Raw genomic sequence first — 26355 nt, forward strand, 5'->3', positions numbered from 1 at the left:
CGCTTATGGACAGATACAAAGGATAGAAGGTCGCTTATGGACAGATACAAAGAGTAAAAGGTCGCTTATGGACAGACACAAAGGGTAGAAGGTCGCTTATGGACAGATACAAAGGGTAGAAGGTCGCTTAAGGACAGATACAAAGGGTAAAAGGTTTGCTTTTATGACAGGTGGACAAAGGAAAAATTAGAAGGTCGCTTATGGACAGATACAAAGGATATAGAAGGTCGGTTTATGGATAGACACAAAAAAAGGGGTAAGGAAAGGTAGAAAGGTAGCTTTATGGACAGACACAAAGGGTAGAAGCTCTTTATGGACAGATACAAAGGGTAGAGGTTCGCTTATGGACAGATCCAAAAGGGTAGAAGGGTCGCTTATGGACAGGACACAAAGGGTTAGAAGGTCGCTTATGACAGACAGGGTAGAAGGTTCGATTATTGGGACATACAAACAAAAGAAAGCAAGGGTCGCTTATGGACAGACACAAAGGGTAGAATGGGTCGTTTATGGACAGCTTACAAAAAAGGGTAGAAGGTCGCTTTTATGGGGAAACAGAACAAGGGTAGTAGGAAGGTCGGGCTATTGGAAACAGACACAAAGGGTAAGAAGGCGCTTATGGACAGACACAAAGGTGGGTTAGAAGGTCGCTTATGGGACAAGACACAAAGGGTAGAAAGGTCGCTTATGGGACAGATACAAAGGTTAGAATGGTCGCTTATGGACTACACAAAGGGTAGGAAGGTCGCTTTTTATTGGGAACCAAAGGACACAAAGGGTAGGAAGGGGTTGCTTATGGACAGCACACAAAGGGTAGAAGGTCGCTTTATAGGACATATACAAACAGGGTATAAGGTGCTTATGACAGACAACAAAGGGTAGTAAAGGTCGCTTTATAGACAGATACAACGGGCTATAAAGGTCGCTATGGAAGGACACGAAAGGTTAGAAGGTCGCTTATGGACAAACACGGGAGGTATAAGGGTCCGCTTATGGTCAGCACAAAGGGTAGAATGTCGCTTAGGAACAAGACACAAAGGGTAGAATGGGTCAGCCTTATGGTCAAGATACAAAGGGTAAGATGGTCGCTTATTGGACAGACACCAAACGGGTAGCAAGGTTCGCTTATGGACAAGACCACAAAGGTAGAAGGTCGCTTATGGACAAGACACAAAAGGGTAAATAAGGTCGCTTATGGACAGACACAAAGGTATAAGGTCGTTTATAGACAGATACAATCGGGTATAAAGGTCGCTTATGGGAACAGACACAAAGGGTAGAAGGTCGTTTCTTAGACAGATACAAAAAGTTAGAAGGTCGCTTACGGACAGATACAAAGAGTAGAAGGTTTCGCTTATTGGAACAGATACAAAGGGTAGAAAGTTCGCTTAAGGACAGATACAAACAGGGTAAAAATTTTGGTTTCTATGGAACATGGTACCAAAGGATAAAGGTGGGCGCTTTATTGGTCACTAGATGCAAAGGATAGAACGGTCGCGTTTATTGGGATAGACACAAAGGGATAGGTAGAACGGTAGCTTATGGACAAGACACAAAGGGTAGAAGGTCCGCTTCTGGACAGACCAAACAAGGGTAGAAGGTCGCTTATGGACAGATGACAAGGGTAGAAGGTCGCTTATGGACAGACACAAAGGGTAGAAGGTTCCGCTTATTGGACATACACAAAGGGTAGAAGGTCGCTTATGGACATAACCAAACAAAGGGTAGAAAGGTCGCTTATGGAACAAGACACAAAGGGTAAATAAGGTCGTTTAATAGACCAGATACAAAGGGTAAAGGAAGGTCCGCTTATGGACCAGAACAACAAGGGTGGGTAGAAAGGTCGCTTATGGAACAGTACACAAAGGGTTAGAAGGTCGCTTATTGGACCAAGACACAAAGGCTAGAAGGTCGCTTATGGCCAGAACACAAAGGGTAGAATGGTCGCTTATGGACAGATACAAAGGGTCGAATGGTCGCTTATGGACAAGACACAAAGGGTAGAAGGTCGCTTATGGACCAGACCCAAACAAAGGGTAGAAGGTCGCTTATTGGACAGACACAAAGGGTAGAAGGTCGCTTATGGACAGACAAACAAAGGGTTAAAGGAAGGTCGTTTTATTAGACGATACAAAGGGAGAAGGGTCGAGGTGACTATGGACATACCACAAAAGGGTAGAAGGGGTCGCTTATGACAGACACAAAGGGCGAATGTCGTTATGGACAGACCCCCAAGGGTAGAATTCGTTTATGGACAGACAGTTAGAAGGCGCTTAAATGGACAGACAACGGGTAGAAGGTCGCTTATGGACAAATTACAAAGTCAAAAGGGTCGCTTATGCAGACACAAAGGGGTCGAATGTCGCTTTGACAGACCCCACAGGGTAGAAAGGTCGTTCTGGACAGACAAAAAGGGTAGAAGGCGCTTATGGACCATACACAAAGGGTAGAAGGTCACTTATGGACAGATACCAAAGGGTAGAAAGGTCGCTTATGGACAGACACAAAAGGGTGGGTAGAAGGTCCGCTTTAAGGACAAAATAACAAAAAAGGGTCAAAAGGTCGCTTTATGGACCAGACACAAAGGGTCCGGAATGTCGCTTATGGACAGACACACAGGGTAGAAGGTCGCTTAATGGACAAGACACGAAAGGTAGAAAGGTCGCTTTATGGACATACGCAAAAGGTAGAAGGTCGCTTATGGACAGATACAAAGGGTAGAAGGTCGCTTATGGACAGACACAAAGGGTAGAAGGTCGCTTATGGACATACACAAAGGGTAGAAGGTCGCTTATGGACAGACAAAAAGGGTAGAAGGTCGCTTATGGACAGATACAAAGGGTTGAAGGTCGCTTTTGGACAGACCCACAGGGTAAAAGGTCTCTTATGGACAGACACAAATGGTAGAAGGTCGCTTATGGACAGACACAAAGGGTAGAAGGTCGCTTATGGACAGACACAAATGGTAGAAGGTCGCTTATGGACAGATACAAAGGGTCGAAGGTTGCTTATGGACAGACCCAACAGGTGTGAAGGTCTCTTATGGACAGATACAAGGGCGAAGGGGTGCTTATGGACAAATACAAAGGGTAGAAGGTCGTTTATGGACAGATACAAAGGGTAGAAGGTAGCTTATGGACAGATACAAAGGGTAGACGGTCGTTTATGGACAGGAACAAAGGGTAAAAGGTCGTTTATTGACAGATACAAAGGGTAGAAGATCGTTTATGGACATACACAAAGGGTAGAAGGTCGCTTATGGACAGACACAAAGGGTAGAAGGTCGCTTATGGACAGATTACAAAGGGTTAAGAAGGTCGCTTATGGACAGATCCCCACAGGGTAGAAGGTCGCTTGTATGGATCAGATACAAAGGGTGTAAAGAAGGTTCGCTTATGGACATACACCAACAGGGTAAAAAGGGTCGCTTATGGACATACACAAAGGTAAGGTTAAGGTCGCTTATAGACCAGCTACAAAGGGTAGAAGGTCCGCTTTATGGACAGACACAAATGGGTAGCAATGGTTCCGCTTATTTGGACGCACCAAATGGTAGAAGGTCGCTTATGGACCAGACCAATAGGATGGAGAAAGGTCGCTTATGGACCAGCTACAAAGGGTCCGAAGGTCGCTTATGGCCGAGACCAAATGGAATGGTAGAAGGTCGCTTAATGGATAGGACAGACACAAATGGTAAAGGGAAGGTCGCTTATGGACAGACACAAAGGATAGGTAAAAAGGTCGCTTATGGACAGACCAACAAAGGGTAGAAGGTCGCTTTATGGACAGGCACAAATGGTAGAATGGTCGCTTATTGGACATAACACAAATGGTAGCAAGGTCGCTTATGGACAGGACACAAATGGTAAGAAGGTCGCTTATTGGACAGACCCAACGAATGGTAGAAGGTTCGCTTTATGGACAGACACAACTGGTAGAAGGTCGCTTATAGGACCAGACACAAATTGGTAGAAGGTCGCTTATGGACAGATACAAAGGGGGAGAACGGTTCGCTTATGGTACAGACACAAAGGGCTAAAGGAAGTCGCTTATGGACAAGATACGAAAGGGGAGAAGGTCGCTTATGGACAGACACAAATGGTAGAAATGGTCGCTTATGGACAGGATACCAAAGGGGTAGAAAGGTCGCTTATGAACTAGCAACAAAGGGTAAAGGAAGGTCGCTTATGGAACAGTATAAAAGGGGAGAAGGTCGCTTTTATGGACAGCTACAAACGGGTAAAGGAAGGTCGCTTATGGACAGAATACGAAAGGGTATCAAAAAAAAAGTAAGGTTCCGCTTATGGACATACACAAATGGTAGAAGGTCCGCTTATGGACCAGACCAAACAAATGGTAGAATGATCGCTTATGGTTACCAGACACAAATGGGTAGAAGGTCGCTTATGGACAGACACAAATGGTAGAAACGTCGCTTATATGGACCGACACAAATTGGTTAGAAGGTCGCTTATGGACAGATACAAAGGTCGAAAGGTCCGACTTAATGGTACAGACACAAATTGGTATAATGGTCGCTTATGGACGATACACAAATGGTAGAAGGTCGCTTATGGACAGACTACAATTGGTAAAAGGAAGGTCGCTTATGGACAGATACAAAGGGTTCGAAGGTCGCTTATGGACTAAGACACAAAGGTGGTAGAAGGTCGCTTATGGAAACAGATACAAACGGGTAGAAGGTCCTCTTATTGGACAGACACAAAGCGGGTAGAAGGTTCGCTTATGGACGAGATACAAAGGGCGTAGAAGGTCGTTTTATGGACAGATCCGCAAAGGGTCGAAGGTCAATTTAATGGACAGGAACAAAGGTGTGAAAACAGGTCGTTTGTTATTGACAGAATACAAAGGGTAAGGAATGCGTTTATGGACAGATTACAAGGGTGGTAGAAGTCGTTTATTGGACAAGGCTCAAAGGGTAAAGGGTAACGAAGGGCCGTTTATTAGGACAGATACAAAGGGTGCGAAGGTCGCCCGCTTATAGAATGATACAAAAGGGAGCAACGGAAGGTCGCTTTATGGAATAGACCAAAACCAAAAGGGTAGAAGTGCCCGTAATTATTGGGACAACCATGAACACCCACGGGTATGGTCGAAGGGTCGCTTTCAAGGACAAACACAAACAGCGGTAGAAGCTCTCCTATGCTTTGGAAAAAACAATCCAATAAAAGGGTTCGAAGTTCTTCTTAATTTTTTGGACAGTTACAAGATCGAAAGGTCAAAACAAATCCGCAAACAACAAGTCCAAAAAAAAAAAAAACCCAAAAAACTTTGCTTATATTGGACAGACACAAAGGGTCGAAGGTCGAGTTAATGTTTTTTATGGACAGCGTGCAAAGGGTGCCAGAAGGGTAGTTTTAGAATGGACAGTTATAAACGGGGGTCGAATGTCGCTTATGGACAGAAAATTAGCATGTGATCGCTTATGGACAGCCAGAATGGGCAGATGGTCGCTTATGGACAGACACAAAGGGCTGAAGGTCGCTTGTGGACCAACACAAAAGGCAGGTAGCCACTTATGGACAGACATAAAGGGTAGAATATAACTTATAGACGGACAAAAAAGGTTAGAAGGTCGCTTGGGGACAGACACAAAGGACAGATAGTCATTTAGCGACAGACACAAAAGGTAGAAGGAAGTTTATAGACAGCACAAAGGGTAACTTATGGACAGGTAAAAAGGGTAGAAGGTCGCTTATGGACAGACACAAAGGGTAGAAGGTCGCTTATGGACAGACATGAAGGGCGGATGGTTGCTTATGGACAGACACAAAACAGATGGTCGCGTATAGACAGATACAAAGGTTAGAAGGCCGCTTATGGACAGTCACAAAGGGCAGATAGTCATTATGGACAGACATAAAGGTTAGGTCGCCTATGGACAGACACAAATGGTAGAAGGTCGCTTATGGACAGATACAAAGGGTCGAAGGTCGCTTATGGACAGACACAAAGGGTAGAAGGTCGATTATGGACAGATACAAAGGGGAGAAGGTCGCTTATGGACAGACACAAAGGGTAGAAGGTCGCTTATGGACAGACACATAGGGTAGAAGGTCGCTTATGGACAGATACAAAGGGGAGAAGGTCGCTTATGGACAGCTACAAAGGGTAGAAGGTCGCTTATGGACAGATACAAAGGGTAGAAGGTCGCTTATGGACAGATACAAAGGGTAGAAGGTCGATTATGGACAGTCGCAAAGGGTCGAAGGTCATTTATGGACAGGAACAAAGGGTAAAAGGTCGTTTATTGACAGATACAAAGGGTAGAAGGTCGTTTATGGACAGATACAAAGGGTAGAAGGTCGTTTATGGACAGGCATAAAGGGTAGAAGGTCGTTTATGGACAGATACAAAGGGTCGAAGGTCGCTTATAGAATGATACAAAGGGACGAAGGTCGCTTATGGATAGACACAAAAGGGTAGAAGGTCGCTTATGGACACACCCACAGGGTCGAAGGTCGCTTAAGGACAAACACAAAGCGTAGAAGCTCGCTTATGGACAATCATAAAGGGTCGAAGTTCTTATTTGGACAGTTACAAAGGATCGAAAGTCACTTATGGACAGACACAAAGGGTCGAAGGTCGGTTATGGACAGCTGCAAAGGGCAGAAGGTAGTTTAGAAGGACAGTTATAAAGGGTCGAATGTCGCTTATGGACAGAAAATTAGCATATGATCGCTTATGGACAGCCAGAATGGGCAGATGGTCGCTTATGGACAGACACAAAGGGCTGAAGGTCGCTTGTGGACCAACACAAAAGGCAGGTAGCCACTTATGGACAGACATAAAGGGTAGAATATAACTTATAGACGGACAAAAAAGGTTAGAAGGTCGCTTGGGGACAGACACACAGGACAGATAGTCATTTAGCGACAGACACAAAAGGTAGAAGGAAGTTTATAGACAGCACAAAGGGTAACTTATGGACAGGTAAAAAGGGTAGAAGGTCGCTTATGGACAGACACAAAGGGTAGAAGGTCGCTTATGGACAGACATAAAGGGCAGATGGTTGCTTATGGACAGACACAAAACAGATGGTCGCGTATAGAAAGATACAAAGGTTAGAAGGCCGCTTATGGACAGTCACAAAGGGCAGATAGTCATTATGGACAGACATAAAGGTTAGGTCGCCTATGGACAGATACAAAGGGTAGAAGGTCGCTTATGTACAGACACAAAGAGTAGAAGGTCGTTTATGGACAGACACAAATGGAAGAAGCTTATAGACAGTCACAAAGGGCAGATAGTCGTTTATTAACAGACACAGACGGTAGAAGGACGTTTATGGAAAGCACAAAGGGTAACTGATGGACAGATACAAAGGGAAGAAGGTCGTTTATGGACAGATACAAAGGGTAGAAGGTCGCTTATGGACAGATACCAAGGGTAGAAGGTCGCTTATGGACAGTTACAAAGGGTAGAAGGTCGCTTATGGACAGACACAAAGGGTAGAATGTCGCTTATGGACAGATACAAAGTGTAGAAGGTTGCTTATGGACAGATGCAAAGGGTAGATGGTCGTTTATGGACAGATACAAAGGGTAAAAGGTCGCTTATGGACAGACACAAAGGGTAGAATGTCGCTTATGGACAAATACAAAGGGTAGAAGGTCGTTTATGGACAGATACAAAGGGTAGAAGGTAGCTTATGGACAGATACAAAGGGTAGACGGTCGTTTATGGACAGATACCAAGGGTAGAAGGTCGTTTATGGACAGATACAAAGGGTAAAAGGTCGCTTATGGACAGACACAAAGGGTAGAATGTCGCTTATGGACAGATACAAAGGGTAGACGGTCGTTTATGGACAGATACAAAGGGTAGAAGGTCGCTTATGGACAGATACAAAGGGTAGAAGGTCGTTTATGGATAGATACAAAGGGTAGAATGTCGTTTATGGAAAATACAAAGGGTAGATTGTCGTTTATGGACAGATACAAAGGGTAGAAGGGCGCTTAAGGACAGATACAAAGGGTAGAATGTCGCTTATGGACAGATACAAAGGGTAGAAGGTCGCTTATGGACAGACTCAAAGGGTAGAAGGTCGCTTATGGACAGATACAAAGGGTAGAAGGTCGTTTATGGACACCTACAAAGGGTACAAGGTCGTTTATGGACACCTACAAAGGGTAGAATGTCGTTTATGGACAGATACAAAGGGTAGAAGGTCGTTTATGGACAGATACAAAGGGTAGAATGTCGTTTATGACAGATACAAAGGGTATTAGAAGTCGCTTTATGGACAGTACAAAGGGTTAGAATGTCGCTTATGGACAGATACAAAGGGTTTTTAGAAGTCGCTTTTATGGACAGATACGGGTAGTTTATGAACCGGTCGTTATGGCAGACTACAAAGGGTCGTAGAATGTCGTTTAGACACCTATGGAAACCTTACAAAGGGTAGATAGAATGGTCGTTTATGGACCGATACAAAGGGTAGAAGGTCGCTTATGGACAGATACAAAGGGTAGAATGTCGCTTATGGACAGATACAAAGGGTAAAAGGTCGCTTATGGACAGACTCAAAGGGTAGAAGGTCGCTTATGGACAGATACAAAGGGTAGACGGTCGTTTATGGACAGATACAAAGGGTAGAAGGTCGTTTATGGACAGATACAAAGGGTAGACGGTCGCTTATGGACAGATACAAAGGGTAGAAGGTCGTTTATGGACAGATACAAAGGGTAGAATGTCGTTTATCGACAGATACAAAGGGTAGAAGGTCGTTTATGGACATAAACAAAGGGTAGAATGTCGTTTATGGACAGATACAAAGGGTAGAATGTCGTTTATGGACAGATACAAAGGGTAGAAGGTCGTTTATGGACAGATAGAAAGGGTAGAAGGTAGTTTATGGACACATACAAAGGGTAGAAGGTCGTTTATGGACAGATACAAAGGGTAGAGGCGGTTTAGGGACAGGACAAAGGGGTTTAGAAGGGTCGGTTTATGGACAGATACAAAGGGTAGACGGTCATTTATGGACAGATACAAAGGGTAGAAGGTCGTTTATGAACAGATACAAAGGGTAGACGGTCGTTTATGGACAGATACAAAGGGTAGAAGGCCGTTTATGGACAGATACAAAGGGTAGAAGGTCGTTTATGGACAGATACAAAGGGTAGAAGGTCGTTTATGGACAGATACAAAGGGTAGAAGGTCGTTTATGGACAGATACAAAGGGTAGAAGGTCGTTTATGGACAGACACACAGGGTCACATATGGACAGATACAAATTGTAGAAGGTCGTTTATGGACAGACACACAGGGTCACATATGGACAGATAGAAAGGGTAGAAGGTCGCTTATGGACAAATACAATGGGCAAGTCTCGCCAGATAGATGTCAATTTACAAACATGGCCTCTGAACCTCCCTAAGATGTCTTTTGAGCTTCTATAACTTACAAGACTGTAAGACGCGCATGAAAACAAACTCTTCCTCTTCCTGGATTCATCCGGCCGCCAGGTTAAAAAGAGACAAGCGAGGTACTCGAATTTCACGCTTCAGAAAAATTTAGGATTTTTTTTTTTATTATTATTCTGTATTGTTTTTAAAGACTACTCTCCTCCAAATACTGATTATGCAATGGTTCAACTTGTAATTTTGTTTATTCTCATCGGGAGGGCAAATCCGCCAGGTGTGCGTGAGGAGCCTAAATATGACCAATATTAATTTCTTAAATAATTGCCCAAATCTGCGGGAAAAATTTTCTTCTACATTCTATTTACAGTTTGTCAAAAGTGCATAAACGTTCATGAATGCAATGATGTCCTTCCAATCACTGTTTTGACAACTTTCTGCAGCGTTTCAATTATCCCACGTACATTGTTGGCAATGATCTAACAATACGATTCAAACGTTGATACATTAGTTTCTCCGTCGTTACCTTTGCGCATTGATTCTGTGAGCCGATGCGTCTTTTCTTTCAGCCTCATTATAACAACTACTGCAAAATAGGTTAGTTTTTACCCTATGGAAAGTGCGGTCTTCCCTTAACAAATAATTCAGAGCTGGGAGCATAGCCTCAGAAACTGGGTTCGATTTCTTTACTGCGTCCTTTCTGTCCTAACCTACAACCCTTTTCAATACTTCTACCGTACCTCTGTTCATAGTCTCTTTCTTCCATCTTACTTTCCATCCTTTCTTAATCATTGTTTCAAGATATAACTGCGAGGTTTTCTTCCTGTTATCCTTTCAAACCTTTTCTCTTTATTTCCCTTTCATAGGTCCCAGCGCTCGGCATATTGTCTAAATCTTATATTCCATTCCAGTAACATTTTCTATAGAACAGTAAAATCCACCTAGTGTGCAATCAACCATTCCACAGTCACATGGGTCGATACCGAAATGCTTCTAGTTTGACGGATTTGTACATTTTAGGCTAACATGCCAAGCACTGGGGGCAACTTAGGCCATTCAACGCTGGGACGGAAATGGACATTTAAAAGTTTGAAAGGTGTAACAGGAGGAAAACCTCAAAATTGCGGGGTGAATCAATTGCTAGAAGGTGGACAGTCAGAAGAAAGAAATTATGAACAGATGTACAGAAATAGGAACGAAAGGGGTTACAGTTAGGGGGCAGAGGGGGCGCTGCAAAGAACTTCAAGTAATGCCTACAGTATACACCGCACAATGTGCTTTGATGGCACTATAACCCCTACGGGGCTATGAAAAATGCAATGAAGTTGTTATCGGTCGGAAAATAGTCGTGGAAATCCGTCCCGGAAGGGGAATACTATCACTATCAGACATGTCACTAGCCTAGAGTGAAAACATCGCCTACTTGTGGAGGTAAACCAGTTAACGAAAAAATCAATAACGCTGTCCACGACTGCTGCCGACTCCGGTTTAGAGGACGGGAGAATTTATAACCCCATTTTTGCTTCAGCCTTCATACTCTACAGACCTTTCTTTTTCCTTTGGGATGATTCTGTTTCTAAACACCTCTCTCTTTCTCTATCTCTCCACTTAAACATCCATCGGACGTAAGCTTTAATTTTACGAAGAGAAAGTCTTCGGAACTGTTTTCCCCGCCTAATACCTTATCAGTGACATACTCTCGGAAACAGAGAAAAAATCAAGAAGGGGAAAAAACACTCGTCCTTTCGGCACTGACGCGACGAAATGAACTCTGAAGTGACAGGTAAAAACCATCTCGCATACTTGGCCAAGTTGGCGCCCCAGAAGCTCATTTCCGGAGCAGCCTCTCCATTTCTGCACGGAGTGTTGACGAGCCTCTTCATCTCCTGTTCTCCATTTCATCAAGAGTCCCGACTTCGTATCTGATCTGAACTTGCTTCTAAGGAAGCTTTGCTCTCTCTCTCTCTCTCTCTCTCTCTCTCTCTCTCTCTCTCTCTCTCTCTCTCTCTCTCTCTCTCTCTCTCTCTAGGCCTCATCTTGAATATGCAGTACAATTTTGGTCACCAACACTAAGAGAAGACATAAATAGATCAGAAGGGGTACAAGCAAGAGCCACAGAGTTAATTCCATCCATCAGGCAAATAGGTTACCAAAGAAGACTAGCGAGCCTGAACATGTTGTATGGTTTAGAAACACGACGATTGCGAGGACAACTAATAGAAACAATCGAAATACTGAAAGGCATAACAAAAGTAGACAGCAACCTATTTGCGTTAAACGAAACCCAGACAAGAAATCATGGATGGAAATTAGAGCTGAAGAGATACAACACATCTTACTGCTGGAACTTCTTTACATACAAGATATGTGAGGCGTGGAATAAACTGCCACCAGAAGTTGTAAACAGTAATAGTGTGGAAGAGTTTAAAAGAAAGCTAGACAAAATCATTAGGACACTGTGAATGAACAGTAAAACCTGCTCATAGAGATGAGGGAGCTCACGATGTCTCCTCGGATGGACTAACAAGTCTTTGAGACATCCTAATTCTTGTAACTCCTTGCAACACACACACACACACTCTCTCTCTCTCTCTCCCCAAAATGGCCCTCAGAAATGCTTCATGACTCGCCCTCCTCAAGAATTAGTTGATAACCGAAAATCATTCTTTCGGACCGTTACCCTTTGATAAATTCAGTACAGATTTGATGTTCCTTTTTGGGGGGGATTTGCACTTAGGAAAACAAAGAAAAATAGTAATGCAACTTTAAATTGTTGTATATGAACGGCGAATATTCAAGAAAGTGATACACTGTAAGCGCAAGCCGTTACGATGTAAATTTATCATCCGTGTCAACTTGGCTTCATTTTATTGTTAAAACTTTCAAATATCGGTGTCGCTGACCGTTGCCGTTTGTCTCCAGATTATTACTCATCATAATCGACTAGTCAATCTAACGCATTTTACCATATTTATATCACCTCCTTTTAATGTGTCCTCAACACCGGCGAACCAATAACTTTTTAAGTTCCCTCACCCGGTTCAGTTTGGTGACGAATCAAGATACTCACCTAAGGAAGGGAAATATTACTATGCGCTGAAATAATTGTTTTATATGCTTCGTTACACGTCACTTCGACTGTTTCACACCTCGAAAATATATGCGGAGTCATTTTGTCGTCGTAATGCTTCCTAACATTCTCGGAATCGTTTCAATGACATGAAACCCACAAATAAGTAGAAATCAGAGGAAACGTTGATAGAAGTGATTATGACCGAAGACAAAGTCGTTTCCATTATTTCCGACATTCACCCAAATTTTTGTTTCGCAAGTTGTGTCACTGCATTTTCAATATGATCTTCTTATATGTCAAGCTATAGTAGATTCACATCAACCGTGTATTTGACGTCTAGGCAAGTCCCTTCCGACGCTCCTGATTGGCTGTTGATGATACAATCTCGAGAGACTGAGAGTTTCCAGCCCTGTGATTGGCTTACCAACAGTCAATCAGGAGCTTCGTAAGGGACTGGCCTAGACGTCAAATGCACGGTTGATGTGAATCTACTATAGTACATTCTAACGACCTGACCTAATGTTGCCGTATTTATAGCTAAGCAACAACCGCTTTCTTAAACTTCCCAATATCCGTTCGCCACAATTTGTTTTTTTTTTTCAGCTGCAACAACTCAAGTGTATTGATTACTGATACAAACATCGCAAAGTTACTCAGCAAAAGCACTTAGCACGCAAACAATAACCTCTGCTAAAGTTAGATCCAATACATCAGAGGAAAAGAGAGGGCTTTCCGGACAATTAGAACACTAGAATTAAGCGACTGATTGATTGACAGTGATCGTAAATTGTCTGGCGTCACAACTACTAGGGTCACTGCCGCTGAAGTTACTAGAGATTACAAAAGATGTCATAGATAAGAGACGGTTGAAAATTTCGAAAGAAATCTGAAGCTGTCACAATTACAATGACTTAGCTGAAAAATAGACAGACCTATTCAGCTGTATTCGTCTGTACCTACGTAGTGTATGAGCATAACTAAGAAAAGGTAGATTATCCAAGCCTGCCATAAGGAACCTCACTTCAGACTGATTTCCGGAATCCATTTACAAAAACCATTTGATAAAAATCACCTCTAGCCCTTGAGCGTTTGAAAGTGTCAAAAATATCTTTTCCCTTCAACCGAGTTGCAGGGTAAAGATTTAGTTCAGTTTGCCAAAAGCATTTTCTGCGATAAAACCATCAAAATTGATTCAGAAAACACAAATAAATATTCTAGAAAACACCTACAATCAAATCAATCAGACTCGGTTTAACAACTACAATGATTAAATTGATAACGTTCATGACCTTATTTTACACCCGGTACAAGATACAAGGTAAAAGGACTAATACACATAATTTTGGAATAGGAATCAACAAAATTTAAATCGCGACACATACACAAAACAAGCAAAAACAAGGAAGGTTAAACACGTTGGAATGTTTTACTATAAGAATTCGGCAAGCACAAAGAAAATAATATTAAAATATACTTTTTCAAAAAACAGCAGACAGAAAACAGACCTGAGTAGGCAGAGGCTTCTGCACCTAAACGACCAAGTGGCTACGAATAGCGACACTGAACAGGAGACGGCCAAATTTGCGAACCAGTCGAACATACGAGTTGTCACCTTTCAAACACCTGAAATGAAAGTTTGGTGTTAGTATCTGCCGTGCCTCTAGAGTGTCTTTTGCTATTCTGTGGCTTTTTACCTCTCTAAGTAACAATCTCTTGACTCCAATTATAGTTTCTGGGCCGTGGCATTTCTTGATCAGACTGTATTGGTGTGAATATTTTTATAATTCTGTGGCTTTTTCCGGTTTTGTTCACAAAATGTACTTCAAATACATATACATGATAACAAGTGCTTGGTTTATACATAGATTTTGGCATTATGCCAAGCACTGGGGAACCTAAGGCCTTTCAGAGCTGAAACGGAAATTGACAGTAAAAGGTTTGAAAGGTGTTACAGGAGGAAAACTTCGCAGTTGCACTATGAAACAACTTTTAGGGGAGGGTGGAAAGTGAGATGAAAGAAAAAGAATATGAACGGAGGTACAGTAAAAGGAATGAAAGTAGTTGCAGCTAGGTGCCGAAGGGATGTTGCAAAGAACCTTAAGTAATGCCTGCATTGCACCGAACGAGGTGCACTGACGGCATTAACCCTTTACGGGGGAAGTGCTTGGACATTCTCGTCATAGAAAAAGTAGCAGCCGAGTTATCGTCCTTCCTGTTTTTGTACTGACAGGTCATTTGATTTATCAGAGTTGCCAGTGGTGGCCATCGCAAGAGCTGTCATAAATACCCTTTTGGTCAATTTAAAGGTCACTTCTTCGCGTCTTCATGTCACAAAAATTTCACGTTGAATTTTTTCCTTATCCTTTGCAAAGAATATGCAACAAAAAGTCACTTTTGCATTGTCAAGCACTTTTAACATTATACTACAATCCATTTTCGATGGCTTTGCCTTCAGTTGTTAGAATAATGTACACTGCTAATCGAAGGGTCCAACTGAAAAGTATATTATACTTTACTCAACATAAAAAAGTTCCATGTTGGCCGAGTGCATTTCGCGCTCGACTACCATTCTGATGGTCCAAAGTTCGATTCTCGGCTCGTCCAACGCGGAACCAGAGGAATTTATTTCTGGTGATAGAAATTCATTTCTCGATACAATGTGGTTCGGATCCCACAATAAGCTGTAGGTCCCATTGCTAGATAACCAATTGGTTCCTAGTCACGTAAAAATATATATAATCCTTCGGGCCAGCCCTAGGAGAGCTGTTAATCAGCTCAGTGGTCTGGTAAAACTATGATATACTTAACTCAACATAAAAATGTAAAAATTACGGTTATTTTTCAAAACTTATTAATCCTATACCTGTATATTAGAATATTTTCATCTTCTTGACGTAAAGAACCCAGTTATACAGTTTATAAATTCTGTTTTCTTTAAATAAATAAACACTGAAGCTTCTTTTCATGCTTACATAGTTGCCTACCTTTGCATTTTTACCCAACCATACGATTGTATTAAATTTTTATAAGCCTGCCCACAATATACATATACATATACATATATATATAATATAACATATACATTAGCCCACTTAATATATATATATATATATATATTATATCTATATATATATATATATATAATATATATATATATATATCGAAATCTTTCATCATTCATCAACAGGAACGACTTACTTATGTTTTTCTCTTTTGTGTTCAGGTGTGACAAGAAGAGACCCTTGTGGGAAACTAAATATGTGGGGTCGGTGGACGTGGGCAGTATGCCTCGTGGGGGTCATGTCATCAGCTGGGGCAGGAACTCCCCACTGGCAGCCCTGTAAACTACAGTGCGATAACAACTTCACCAAAAATGATTTAGCACAGGTTAGAATTGTGTGTCATTGCCTGTCCGTTTATTTGTGAAAGGTTTTTGCCTGTTTCATTTTTTTCAGCAAAGTTACTTATTCGTGATCTGTAACAAAATTCCCTTATTCTTTTTCGGTCGAAAACCACATTATTACTTTACATGATTTCCTGTTAGCTGATTGTGATCAAAACTGCAACAATCTTACCAACATATTTGCTGCTATTAGGTTTTCACAGATTCGAGAACATTCGTTCATTCATTCTCGAAGTCCCATTTGAAATATTTTTGAGAGTCTCTGTTATTCAGCTTACTAAAATACAGATATCACGAAGCAGCGGACTCTTACAAAGACCTTCCTTTCTTGTTTGTCTTCCTCCAGTCGGCACTGGTCAGCGTCTGCGAGAGAGGATGCGACCTCTTCACAGTTGCACTGATATCCACACCCCAGAGATCCCCCGTCTTGCACCTGGGAAACATCCTTCTTCCTCCGAGTCCTCCAATCAGAACGTCCCCCCACGATCTAGTGGTCAAGGTAGAGAAGACCCAGGTGGCGAAAATAGACAAGGAGGTGGAAAATAAGCAGCTCGTCCCAGACAAGCCCGTTTTAAGCCACGACGATTCGCCGTTGAAGTTCAACGCGATCCACCAGAAATCCCGCCAGACAACCACTCAGCCAGCGGACCACCCAGTCCAGGACCATCCGGCTCAAGCAGCCCACCAGGTCACGACAACCCACACCCCGATTTCGCCGCCCGAATCCTCCAACCCTAAGCCCGTGAAACCTGAGGAGCACACTGAGGAGACCAACAACATCGACGCAGATGAGACCAAGGTTGTAGAAACCAGGACCATTATCATCAAGGAAGATAAGAGGGATGAGCAACTGCTCGACAGTGAGAGCCAGGAGAGCAAAGTAGAATGGAAGAAAGTTGCCAGAGGGAGGGAGAACAAAAAATCCACGATGGTTATCTTAAAAAATCACGAGGCCAAAAAGGGGAGTTCTGGCAATGAAAAAGAGCACCCCAAGCCTCCTCCTCATCAAGAAATCACCATTGTCAGTGGTAAAGACCGCCTAGAGCAAGCAAAACATTCTTGCAGGCATGGTAGGTTGCCTTCATGTTTTAGTGAAATGGCACTGCGCGGCCACACATACTTTTCGGTAATATTTTATTTGAACAACAAAAGCTGTGTTACTATTTTTATATAGCAATAAGAAAATATTCAATTCCGATTATTTATGTTAGCAATGGCAAATGAATATAGCTACCATATTATTCCGTCCTTAAATTCTAACTTTATTTCTACGTCAGCATGCGGGACTGCTTACAACGTGGCGGCAGAACAGGAGGCCTGCGTGGTGGGCTGCCACCTGCAGGCAACGACGGCTTCCCTGCAGCCTTCTCACGCCTCTCCGCCACAGCCTTCTTCCAGCACCCCCCTGGCTATTCTCCAGCACGTCATATTCAGCCTGGCTGGGCATGTCGGCCGACTGGTTCGAGTCACCTGGACTTGGACGTCAGGTTCTCAGCAAGATGGCCAAGAAAAGATTCAAGGTAATGAATTTTTGAGTCAGATTCACATACAAAATAACAATGTCTAATGTTAGCTCTTACGCAACATTTTTTCTTCCCTGAGGAGCAATATTTCTAAATATTCATTGTCCATTCTAGAATTTGAAATATTTTTCTGTCGAAGAACAATGAAATATAAACCCTTTTTTTTCTGCTATATTCTCCAAATAGTTTATAATCCTAAATAAAAAATACACTGATAATGATCTAGATAAAAAAATTTGGACTGAATACTTGACAATGGAAACCACGAAGCATTAGTTTTCAATAACGGTACTTTTTTTTTTATCAAATGAAATATTTGCAATAATTTTTCTTACTATTTGACATCACTTATGACACAAAACTCCTTTCCCAGTTTATGGAAGCGAATCGAGAACAAGAACTACACCCATCATCTACAACAAACTCTTGGGTCCAATTATGGTTTCTCAGCCGTAAGTCATTTCTTGGCCAGACTGTCTGTACATTAGTCTAAACATTTTCCATAGCCTTCAACATGTTTTGGCACGCTGTGCTTTAGCTACGTTTTAACATTTAACGAGTTGTTGAATACGCCTTGAATCAGGCCCCTAACGAGGCTTATATATACTTATGCAAATAAAATTGGAAGAAAGATTTAATGAACTATTTATTCTCTTGATTGCTGCAAAAAAATTAAATGGTAATTTTGTGTTTAGCAAGCGCCATTCCAAAATTTACTCTTGTTCCGATTTTATATGTATAGTATATATATATATATATATATATATATATTATATATATATATATTAGAAAAAAACTCGCATGTACTGTTGCTGCACCGTATGTGCCTAAAATAAAAACAAGGCGTACTAAAATACTTATGCCCATTGACTTGTTTTTTTATATAATATTTTTGTTTGCACTCAGGGAAATGAGTATCTTTTCTTGGCTGAGGTTACAAAACTCTAAAACTTAACACAAATTAAACAATAAATAATCTTATTTTTGCAGGAAAGAGATTTCTGTATCAGAAACCAACGTTGGGTTATCACTAGTTGCTTCAACAAGGCATCATGAAGAGCATTCTAGCCATCATGCCCAGCAACAACAGCAGTCATCTCAGCAACACCAACAACAACAGCAACAGACACAGCAGCAGCAACAACAACAGCAACAACAGAACCAGCAGAGCCAGCTGCAACAGACTCTGCAGCAGCAACAACAGCAACTTGATCTCCTTGAATGCATTTCAAGGAAGTCGGGCTTGCCCAGGTGGTTCATTGCTGTGACCATCTTTACTTCTGCTCTTGTTATTCTGTGGCTGTGCTTCACTCTCACAGCTCCTCCTGATGACATCAAGGTTGTCAAGACTAAGGTAAGAATCGATATCATTCCGATTTAAGTGGGATGTATAGCGATTAACAAAGCGCGTTATATCGAATGTTGTCAGCAGTGCCATTGAAGTCAACGAAAGGCGAACTTATTTGCCCTGATTCTTAAAGCATTTTAGAGAACCTGGATGGACAGGTGTTTGTTTTCCTTCAAATGCCTCCATTCAGTCATGGCATCATTAACAAAACTGTGAAGGCGTTATCATATTCGTTTAACAGACTGCATTTCGTTTACCCGGTGTTTCGGGAGTAGTTCTTCAAAGACCAAAACAGTAAAAAAAAAAAAAAAAAAAATACCTACCGAATCAATAGGCCTACACATAACGTTGGCTTTGCCAAGATTGTTGTTCTTGGTTGTCGCCATTCTTAAACGCTATTTTTTCTTGGCATGATGATTTTATAACTTTTACCACATTGACATTACTTTTATATATATTTGAAATTAATTTGCACCTAGAACAAATTGCAAATGATATCACATCTTACCAAATGAATAGTTTGAATTCAGGCTTACGTGTAGCCTATGCTACCAAACTTCATTTTCTTGCTATTACCAATCCCTGAGACATATCGTTTGGTGAAAGCGTAAGTTCACAGGATTATATATATCATATATAATATATATAGATACTAACAATTTTTATACTCTGAATCGTAAGGTAATTGTTTTCTACGGTTTGTTGACGTCGTTCCGTGACACTTGCCAGTCGGGTGTTACAGAATTTCGTTGAGAAACCACGTTTGATAAAAATATATTTTAATCTAACGCTCCCTTTATATTGCTAAAACTGAAATGCTAAATACGTAGTATATGGTATTCTACAGGCCTACCTACTGCAAAGATTCTTAATGACTGCCAGATTACAACGGGTATCCTTATGCATTCCAGTAATGAGTTGCAAAGACAAGAATTGTTGACACAACCATTACCCAACATATTCACTAGGCTACCAGGTATTTTCAATAACGAGCAAGATCTTTTGTACTTCATACTGCGTTGCGTGCATGGGGCTCAGACATCAAAATTCAAATCCACAATGCACTTGTGTACCGCAAGTACTGAAAATATAAGATAAGATTGTTAAGAGCATACCTGGCTGACAAGACATTTTTCTAACTAGGCAGCACAAAATTATGGGTAAATAAAACTCAGTAAACGGTGCTTACCTGTGAAATGTTATTACTGTCTCTTGAATAATTTTGTTAATTTCTGCAGTTACAATGAACGAGAAAATAACAGTACACAATATCCAAGTATACACTATAAAGGTCCGCGATGTTTTGTACAGCAACGCCGCGGTGGCGTCGCACTAAACTACTACAGTTTCTACGTTAGCATATAGAGAGCATTAATTTTGTAAAACTGTCGACTCTATAATCCCAGTCCTTTTTTATTATTATTTCTATTTTTTGGGCGTTATTTATGTTTTTATATATATAAATCTTTCCCAGGCAAGCCATTGCCAGGTCATTGCACATCCAGCTGGCATGTATTTGAAGCTAAAATAATTTATAAACAATTCAGTATTCTCAAAATGCGAGTAGTAATGCAGGATGTCCATAAAGTCCCAGTACCATTCTGGGCAATAAATACTTGTAATGGTACTGAGACTTTATGGACACCCTGTACATAGGTGAAGCATGGCTGGAAATTACCGAGCACTTTGGTGAATTAATAAAATTCTGGTGTAAAATTTATGTTAAAAAAAACCATTCAGATGGAATATGGTCCCTGTAAGAAAAAAAAGCTGAAAATAAAATAACAACATTAAATCTGCAAATTAAAGGTTTCTGTGGTGTCATGCTTAGTTAACAAGGTTGCCAAAGGATTTTTAAATCCATTGGAACTTTTATTTCACCAAGCTTACTAGAAGTACTATTACAATGTATATAGTAACAGTTGATTGTCCTCTTATACGGAACGGGTTAAGATAACAGCAAAGAAAAAGACGTCTCAAAATCACAGTATTACAAAATCTTTGCAAATACATAAATAACTTAGCCGCACAGGAAAAAAAAAAAAAAAAAAAAAAAAAACTTCCATAAAGCTGATACTTCTGAAGCTAGAAATTGGAAATGAAACTGGAAGATGTGAAAATGAGAGACTTGCTGAACTCTAGTTATTAGGCTTAAACTTTTCTTCATCCTCATTACCTTCGTCATCTGTTTCATCTCCATCCTACCCGTGTGAGTGGCTGCAAGATTTAGGCTGATGGTTGCTTCTGTTAATCTGGAAATGGCCATTTTCTACTTGGACATAGTTTTGAGTGAACTCGAATCGTTTCAACAACTTTGCAAACTATTTGTACCTACATATTAAGGTCATACAGAATGCATATTTTTCTTACCTGTCACCTGACTGACTGAACAGAGAGAGAGAACAAAAGCATAATTTTTAGATCCTGATTCCTGAAGTACAACTACAGTATTTTGTCAGAGATATTTTGCAGATAGTCTTAGCTTGTGGTGGCGTGACCTTCCTTCAAACCTTTTTCCAATGTTCTATCCGCATTCATAGTTCTCCTATTGTCCCTCCTGATCATTCGCTCTCCCTTTTCAGCCTCCAGAGCTCGAGATGGAAGAGGACGAAGAGGAGTTCGAGGAAGAAGACTTCAGCTGTTCGGAAAAGAAGAAGCTCCTGGCTCAGGCTGATGACGTCATCAAAATTCGAATCGAAAATGTGTAAGGGAGCGTCTTTCTTTTCAAAGGATACGCCCATGGAAAAGCAACCAGGGAGAGAACCATTCAGAGGAGACAGAGGACGGAGAAAGGCTGAAGTAAGAGACATGAGGTGAATTAATCAATAAAGGGGGAAAAAACTGAATGGGGTTGAGAGACAGAAATGTTAGGGATTCAATATTGGAACTGGAAAGCCAAGCGAATATAAAACTGATGTGCTATCCACATAAATTCGTCTCTTTTAGAATATCTTTTAAAATTATTCACTAGAGGAAAAGTAATGTATTCGTGTTGAAAGAATGAAAAACTGAATGAGTTGAAGGTACAAGAAAAAAATGTTCCTGGTAAAAAATACCGAGTCACAAAAGTCAGAAGACATAATACCAAAAAACTTACTTTCCTCAAAGTAATGTAATGGAATATATATATAATATATATATATATCTATATATATATATATAGATATATATATATATATATATATAAAATCAATGACATAAGATTTAAAATTTTTGCTCTCGATACTAATTCGTATCTATATAAATCTGCAGTTAATAGCTTTCTTTCAGTACTATTTAAGCATAGTCGCCAAACATTCTTTAGTAGTACATCCAAATTCCAAAACTATATCAAGTAACAAAACTGAAGTTATCATCGAAATTCCAAGGGCCCGGGTCTATCAGCTATAAAAGAAATGTATATGTCAGATTGCTAAATTTCCATAATAAAAACTGAAAGATAGGAACAAAAATCCTTCAGTTACTGAATGAGACAACGACAGCTTTTAATTTTCCTCATCTGCAATTTACTGCAGACCGTAAATTCCTGTTGTAATTTAGTGAGATTTGAGCTAAATAATTATGTACAACAATTCTCAAAATGCTGTCAAAACGTTGGCTCCCTTAAACGCCCTTTTATATAGTTTATATCTATTCTTTAGAGCTCAGCTTTCTGGTTTTGGTATCAGTTCTCCTTCAGTACGAGGCGGCCTTTATAACTTGGATGGCTTTAATGTATAAACCTCTTAACTCAATACTAAATTTGCAGTATTTTAGCCGCCTGCTCTTCTTCTGTTATTTTTTTTTTATCATAGACATGAAGAAATTATATTTCCCTCTGATATCCCATAGAGGTTAGATCGATTCTGCGAACCCCTAAATCTAACTCTGTTTTAGAAATGAAACGCTAGTCTTTGTACATTTTAGAACACAGAAAATCAAACAGGAGACGAGGGAATCAAGTAACTGCTAAACGCTGTTCAGGGCGAGCGTCAAGATGTTTTGTCATTAATATTCAGATTTTACAGACGCTCTCATTCTAAATCTGGGGTTCAGAGTAAAATGAAATCTTACCTTTTAGCCAAAGTAGTCAGGATCGGTTCATTTCTATGCTTCATCTTCGTAAATTTTTATAGAGATTACGGAATCGAATCCTCCTCCTCCTCTTGCCATAACAAATGAAAGTCGGCTAAAAGCGCTTGGTGTGATTCAAAAGAAAAAAGAAACAAACGAAGGACACGAGCAAGAGGGTGTGACTACTTCATGATTTTCACTATTGCTCTTTCATCATTCAAACCTTTTTATCATCAAGCGGTGGAGGAAGGGGCAATGTGTTAAATGATTCCATCCTGTATTTTGCAGATCTCGGGGATACAGACACTGCTGCGCGAAAACAATCTCTTTATCGTCATTATTGGTTTCCTCTTTAGGAGTGACGGACGGGCTTTGAAATTTGACGTGTCATAAATTGGTGTATCAGAGAAAATGCAGGAATTTTGGAATCACGTGGTCTGTCCAGTGACGGATTTTAGTCTCGGTTAATATCAGTAAACCAAAATATCCTTATAGAATCGTGTTTTGTAAGCCCTCGGTCGAATTAAAACAATGCTGAATCTTATCTTATTCTATCACGTAGTGTAAATTCAAGCATAATTGCCACCCTAAAGAACTAGGAAGGTAGCGTTGGCATTGCCAATAGAATACTGATGACTATCGATAACAAAACTTATTTAAAGAATAACAAGAAAAGGCCTCCGTGCTTAATTTTAAAAAAGAAAATAAAAATCCCCTTGCTGGCAAAGAAGACTCTGAATCGGGCCAAAATTGTGGCGCAGAAAGTGTCTGTGTCCAGACCTGCCCTGTGTATAGATGTTTTCATATTTATAGTGCAGAATATTGCACGTTATAGCGATTTTGATGGTGTAATGCTTATTACTGATTCCGAAATGATCCAGATTTGGAACAGTATTTAATAAAATGGTGGCGTATTTGCAAGCTTATTTTTCTTATTTTTGTTATCTTTGAATGTTGACAAGCTTGGACATTGACTGATAATGGTTGCATCAAATGGTTAACTATTCATTCCTATCCCTCATCATCATATTTCAAGAAGACTAAAAGATAAAAACAGTCCGAGTGAACTGAAACTCGGAACTGGTCGAGAGAATGACCCCTCTCAGTTTTAGCACAAAGCAGTAGACTTCGTCAGTAGGTGTAAAAGTAATAATAATAATAATAATAACAATAATACTCTTCTAACCTCAACACTGTTTGATGGTCGAAAGCCAAATTCAAAGGTCGTTTTCCCCACTAGCGTTAGTAGAGGAAGTTAACTAACAATAAAATCCTTCTTTTGAATTTTGTTTTTTAAGAGATGATATGGAAACGGTATATATATATGTATATTCGCATAATAACTCCTCTTTGTTTTGATTTCCAAGTAAACTTAGAAGCAGAATATAATAGCGTAGGACTATTTCATTTCTTTGTTTTGAAGTCTTTTTCCTAATGGAAATCGAATAAAAGTTGCTTCAAGTGAATCTTTTTATGTGATAGACATTCTATAATGATAATAATGATAATTATAAAATGTACATGAGCTAAATGGATATAAATTTAATGGTTATAGTTAAAAGATACCTTTCTAGAAGCCAAAAAAAAAGCTTTGAATGGTAAAGCAAACAATTGATTGTAGTATCAAAAGCTTAATTTTTTTGTTTGGCTTTTTCTATTGTTTTTGTATCATCGTTATTAGAAGGGGGCATTTACGATAATAATGCTAGCAATTGTTGTTATGTTAGCTGTCCCCGAATCAGTTTAGGTTGTTTTCGATTGTCACTGATTTGAGGATGAACAACTCGATGTGGGCTGGTACGTGGAAGAGATGAGCTCGTCAGTCGCCATGTTGCATTCCTGATGACGTCATTACTCTGAGGTCTTTTCGGAAGCCACCACTTATTTCTTCGACAGAATTTTCAGTCTTCTTCAAGTTTAATGTGGTAAATAAATCGAAGAATTTCTTTATTGCAACTTGCTTCCATTACTGAATCAGAAATCCGCTTTTTAAGTAAGACATGAGAAATAAAGCATCATAGCGTCTAATGCATTCTTCTCAACACACTTTGAAAGTGATTCATTTCCTTGATGGTGACTTGGAGTCACGTTCAGAGCCAAACCAGCCTCTCTTGGGTTGCATCTCGTTACGTATAGGAACCAATCTTCCATCGCGTATTTGAGTGAATTTATTAAGTTCACGGCTACTTACCAAAGAGGAATTTTAGATGTGTGAAAGTTCGTGTAGTTTCTTACTCTGACTTCCGATTGATGTGATATATACATATTTAAATCAAATTCAGTTTCGTATGAGTCAGGTACTATGAAGAAAAAAATCGTGTGGTAAGTGTAGTTTCTCTAATTATTTTTTGCGAATACTCACGACAAGGGAAAGACTTATAACTTTACGAGATTCTGGGTGTTTTTTGCACAAATCATGAAAAGGGCGGCTGAACTTAATCCAAGGGAATATTGCTGACGTATGGAGAACGAGTGATCTTTGGTAGTAGCTAAAACGCTATGCAAAATAAACAAGGATCTAGAAATAATTGCGTGCGTTCCAGAAATTAAACCGAACATTAAATCAAGTGTGATCCAATGCGATCCCATAAAACATGAACAAACAGTGTAAAGTATGATATTCATCATAATTAAACAGGTGTCCCCGTTAATCCTATTGACGATGCCATGATCAACACCGGTTATCTTCTCTTCCCAGCGACCCATTTTTCACTTTTATTAAAAACCAAATACAACTCTCGCTTCAGTATTCCTTCTTACATGAAATTTCAGTGTTGACATCAATAGAAACCCACAGAAGTGTTCTAAAAACCAAATTCATATTTCTGCTGCGCAACCACAAATAGATTTCTTTCTAAGATTTTTCCTAAGCACTCAAGAGCCAGTCTACTGTTCTCGGATGGCTTCGTGAACTTCCTTTTAGGACCCAGTAGGTATATCTGTGAAAATCTCAAATATATAGCAGCTCATTCTTCTTCTGACAACAAGACTAGGCAGACGGCTGCCAGCGTTGCTTCCGTAAGAACCCAAAAACAAAATCTTGCTCATAGAAAACATGGCAGGCTTCTGTAGCGTTGGCGGGGAAGCTGCAAATCTCTGAGATAACCCAGTGGAAGTTCAGCCGCCCTGAATACTCCTATTAAACAATGCACAATGAATGTTCTGTTGTTAAATGGCCTAACCCTTATCTCCAGCTATGTGTACAGTCATGCATTAATAAATGCCGTAGAATATGTACATGTTTGGTTGATTAAACACAAACCAAAGTTGTCGTGGACTTTTATTGATACCTACTGTCTTTTGTGACACCTCCGGGTGCTAGCCTTTTATATGTATACAAACATACATATATATATATATATATATATATATATATATATATATATATATATATAGTATATTAGTGTATATAGTATATGTATAATGCATACACATTCTCGTATGTGTGTGTGTGTGATATATATATATATATATATATATATAATTATATCTATATATATATATATATATATATATATATATATATATATATAATATATATATATGTGTGTGTGTGTGTGTGTGTGTATGTG

General features: G+C 40.0%; 1 protein-coding gene and 1 long non-coding RNA gene across 2 annotated transcripts in view; one reads left to right on the forward strand and one right to left on the reverse strand.

Annotated features, from left to right (window-relative positions):
* Nucleotides 1–20055, reverse strand: part of LOC135220579 (uncharacterized) — a 47217-nt gene extending 27162 nt beyond the window's left edge. The window contains exons 1-2 of the long non-coding RNA XR_010315729.1: nucleotides 19920–20055; nucleotides 13962–14079 (exon numbers count right to left, since the gene is read on the reverse strand). This is a non-coding gene — a long non-coding RNA (uncharacterized LOC135220579). The remainder of the gene's footprint in view (nucleotides 1–13961; nucleotides 14080–19919) is intronic.
* Nucleotides 1–26054, forward strand: part of LOC135220578 (GATA zinc finger domain-containing protein 11-like) — a 42554-nt gene extending 16500 nt beyond the window's left edge. Inside the window, exons 2-7 of the mRNA XM_064257826.1 lie at nucleotides 15680–15843; nucleotides 16206–16929; nucleotides 17137–17379; nucleotides 17756–17834; nucleotides 18373–18736; nucleotides 21313–26054. Of these exons, the coding sequence (XP_064113896.1) occupies nucleotides 15715–15843; nucleotides 16206–16929; nucleotides 17137–17379; nucleotides 17756–17834; nucleotides 18373–18736; nucleotides 21313–21438 (1665 nt within the window). The 5' untranslated portion in view covers nucleotides 15680–15714 and the 3' untranslated portion in view covers nucleotides 21439–26054. The remainder of the gene's footprint in view (nucleotides 1–15679; nucleotides 15844–16205; nucleotides 16930–17136; nucleotides 17380–17755; nucleotides 17835–18372; nucleotides 18737–21312) is intronic.
* Nucleotides 26055–26355: the final 301 nt, after the last annotated feature.

The sequence above is a fragment of the Macrobrachium nipponense genome, chromosome 2 (assembly GCF_015104395.2).
Source record: "Macrobrachium nipponense isolate FS-2020 chromosome 2, ASM1510439v2, whole genome shotgun sequence".
Taxonomy (NCBI): Eukaryota; Metazoa; Arthropoda; class Malacostraca; order Decapoda; family Palaemonidae; genus Macrobrachium; species Macrobrachium nipponense.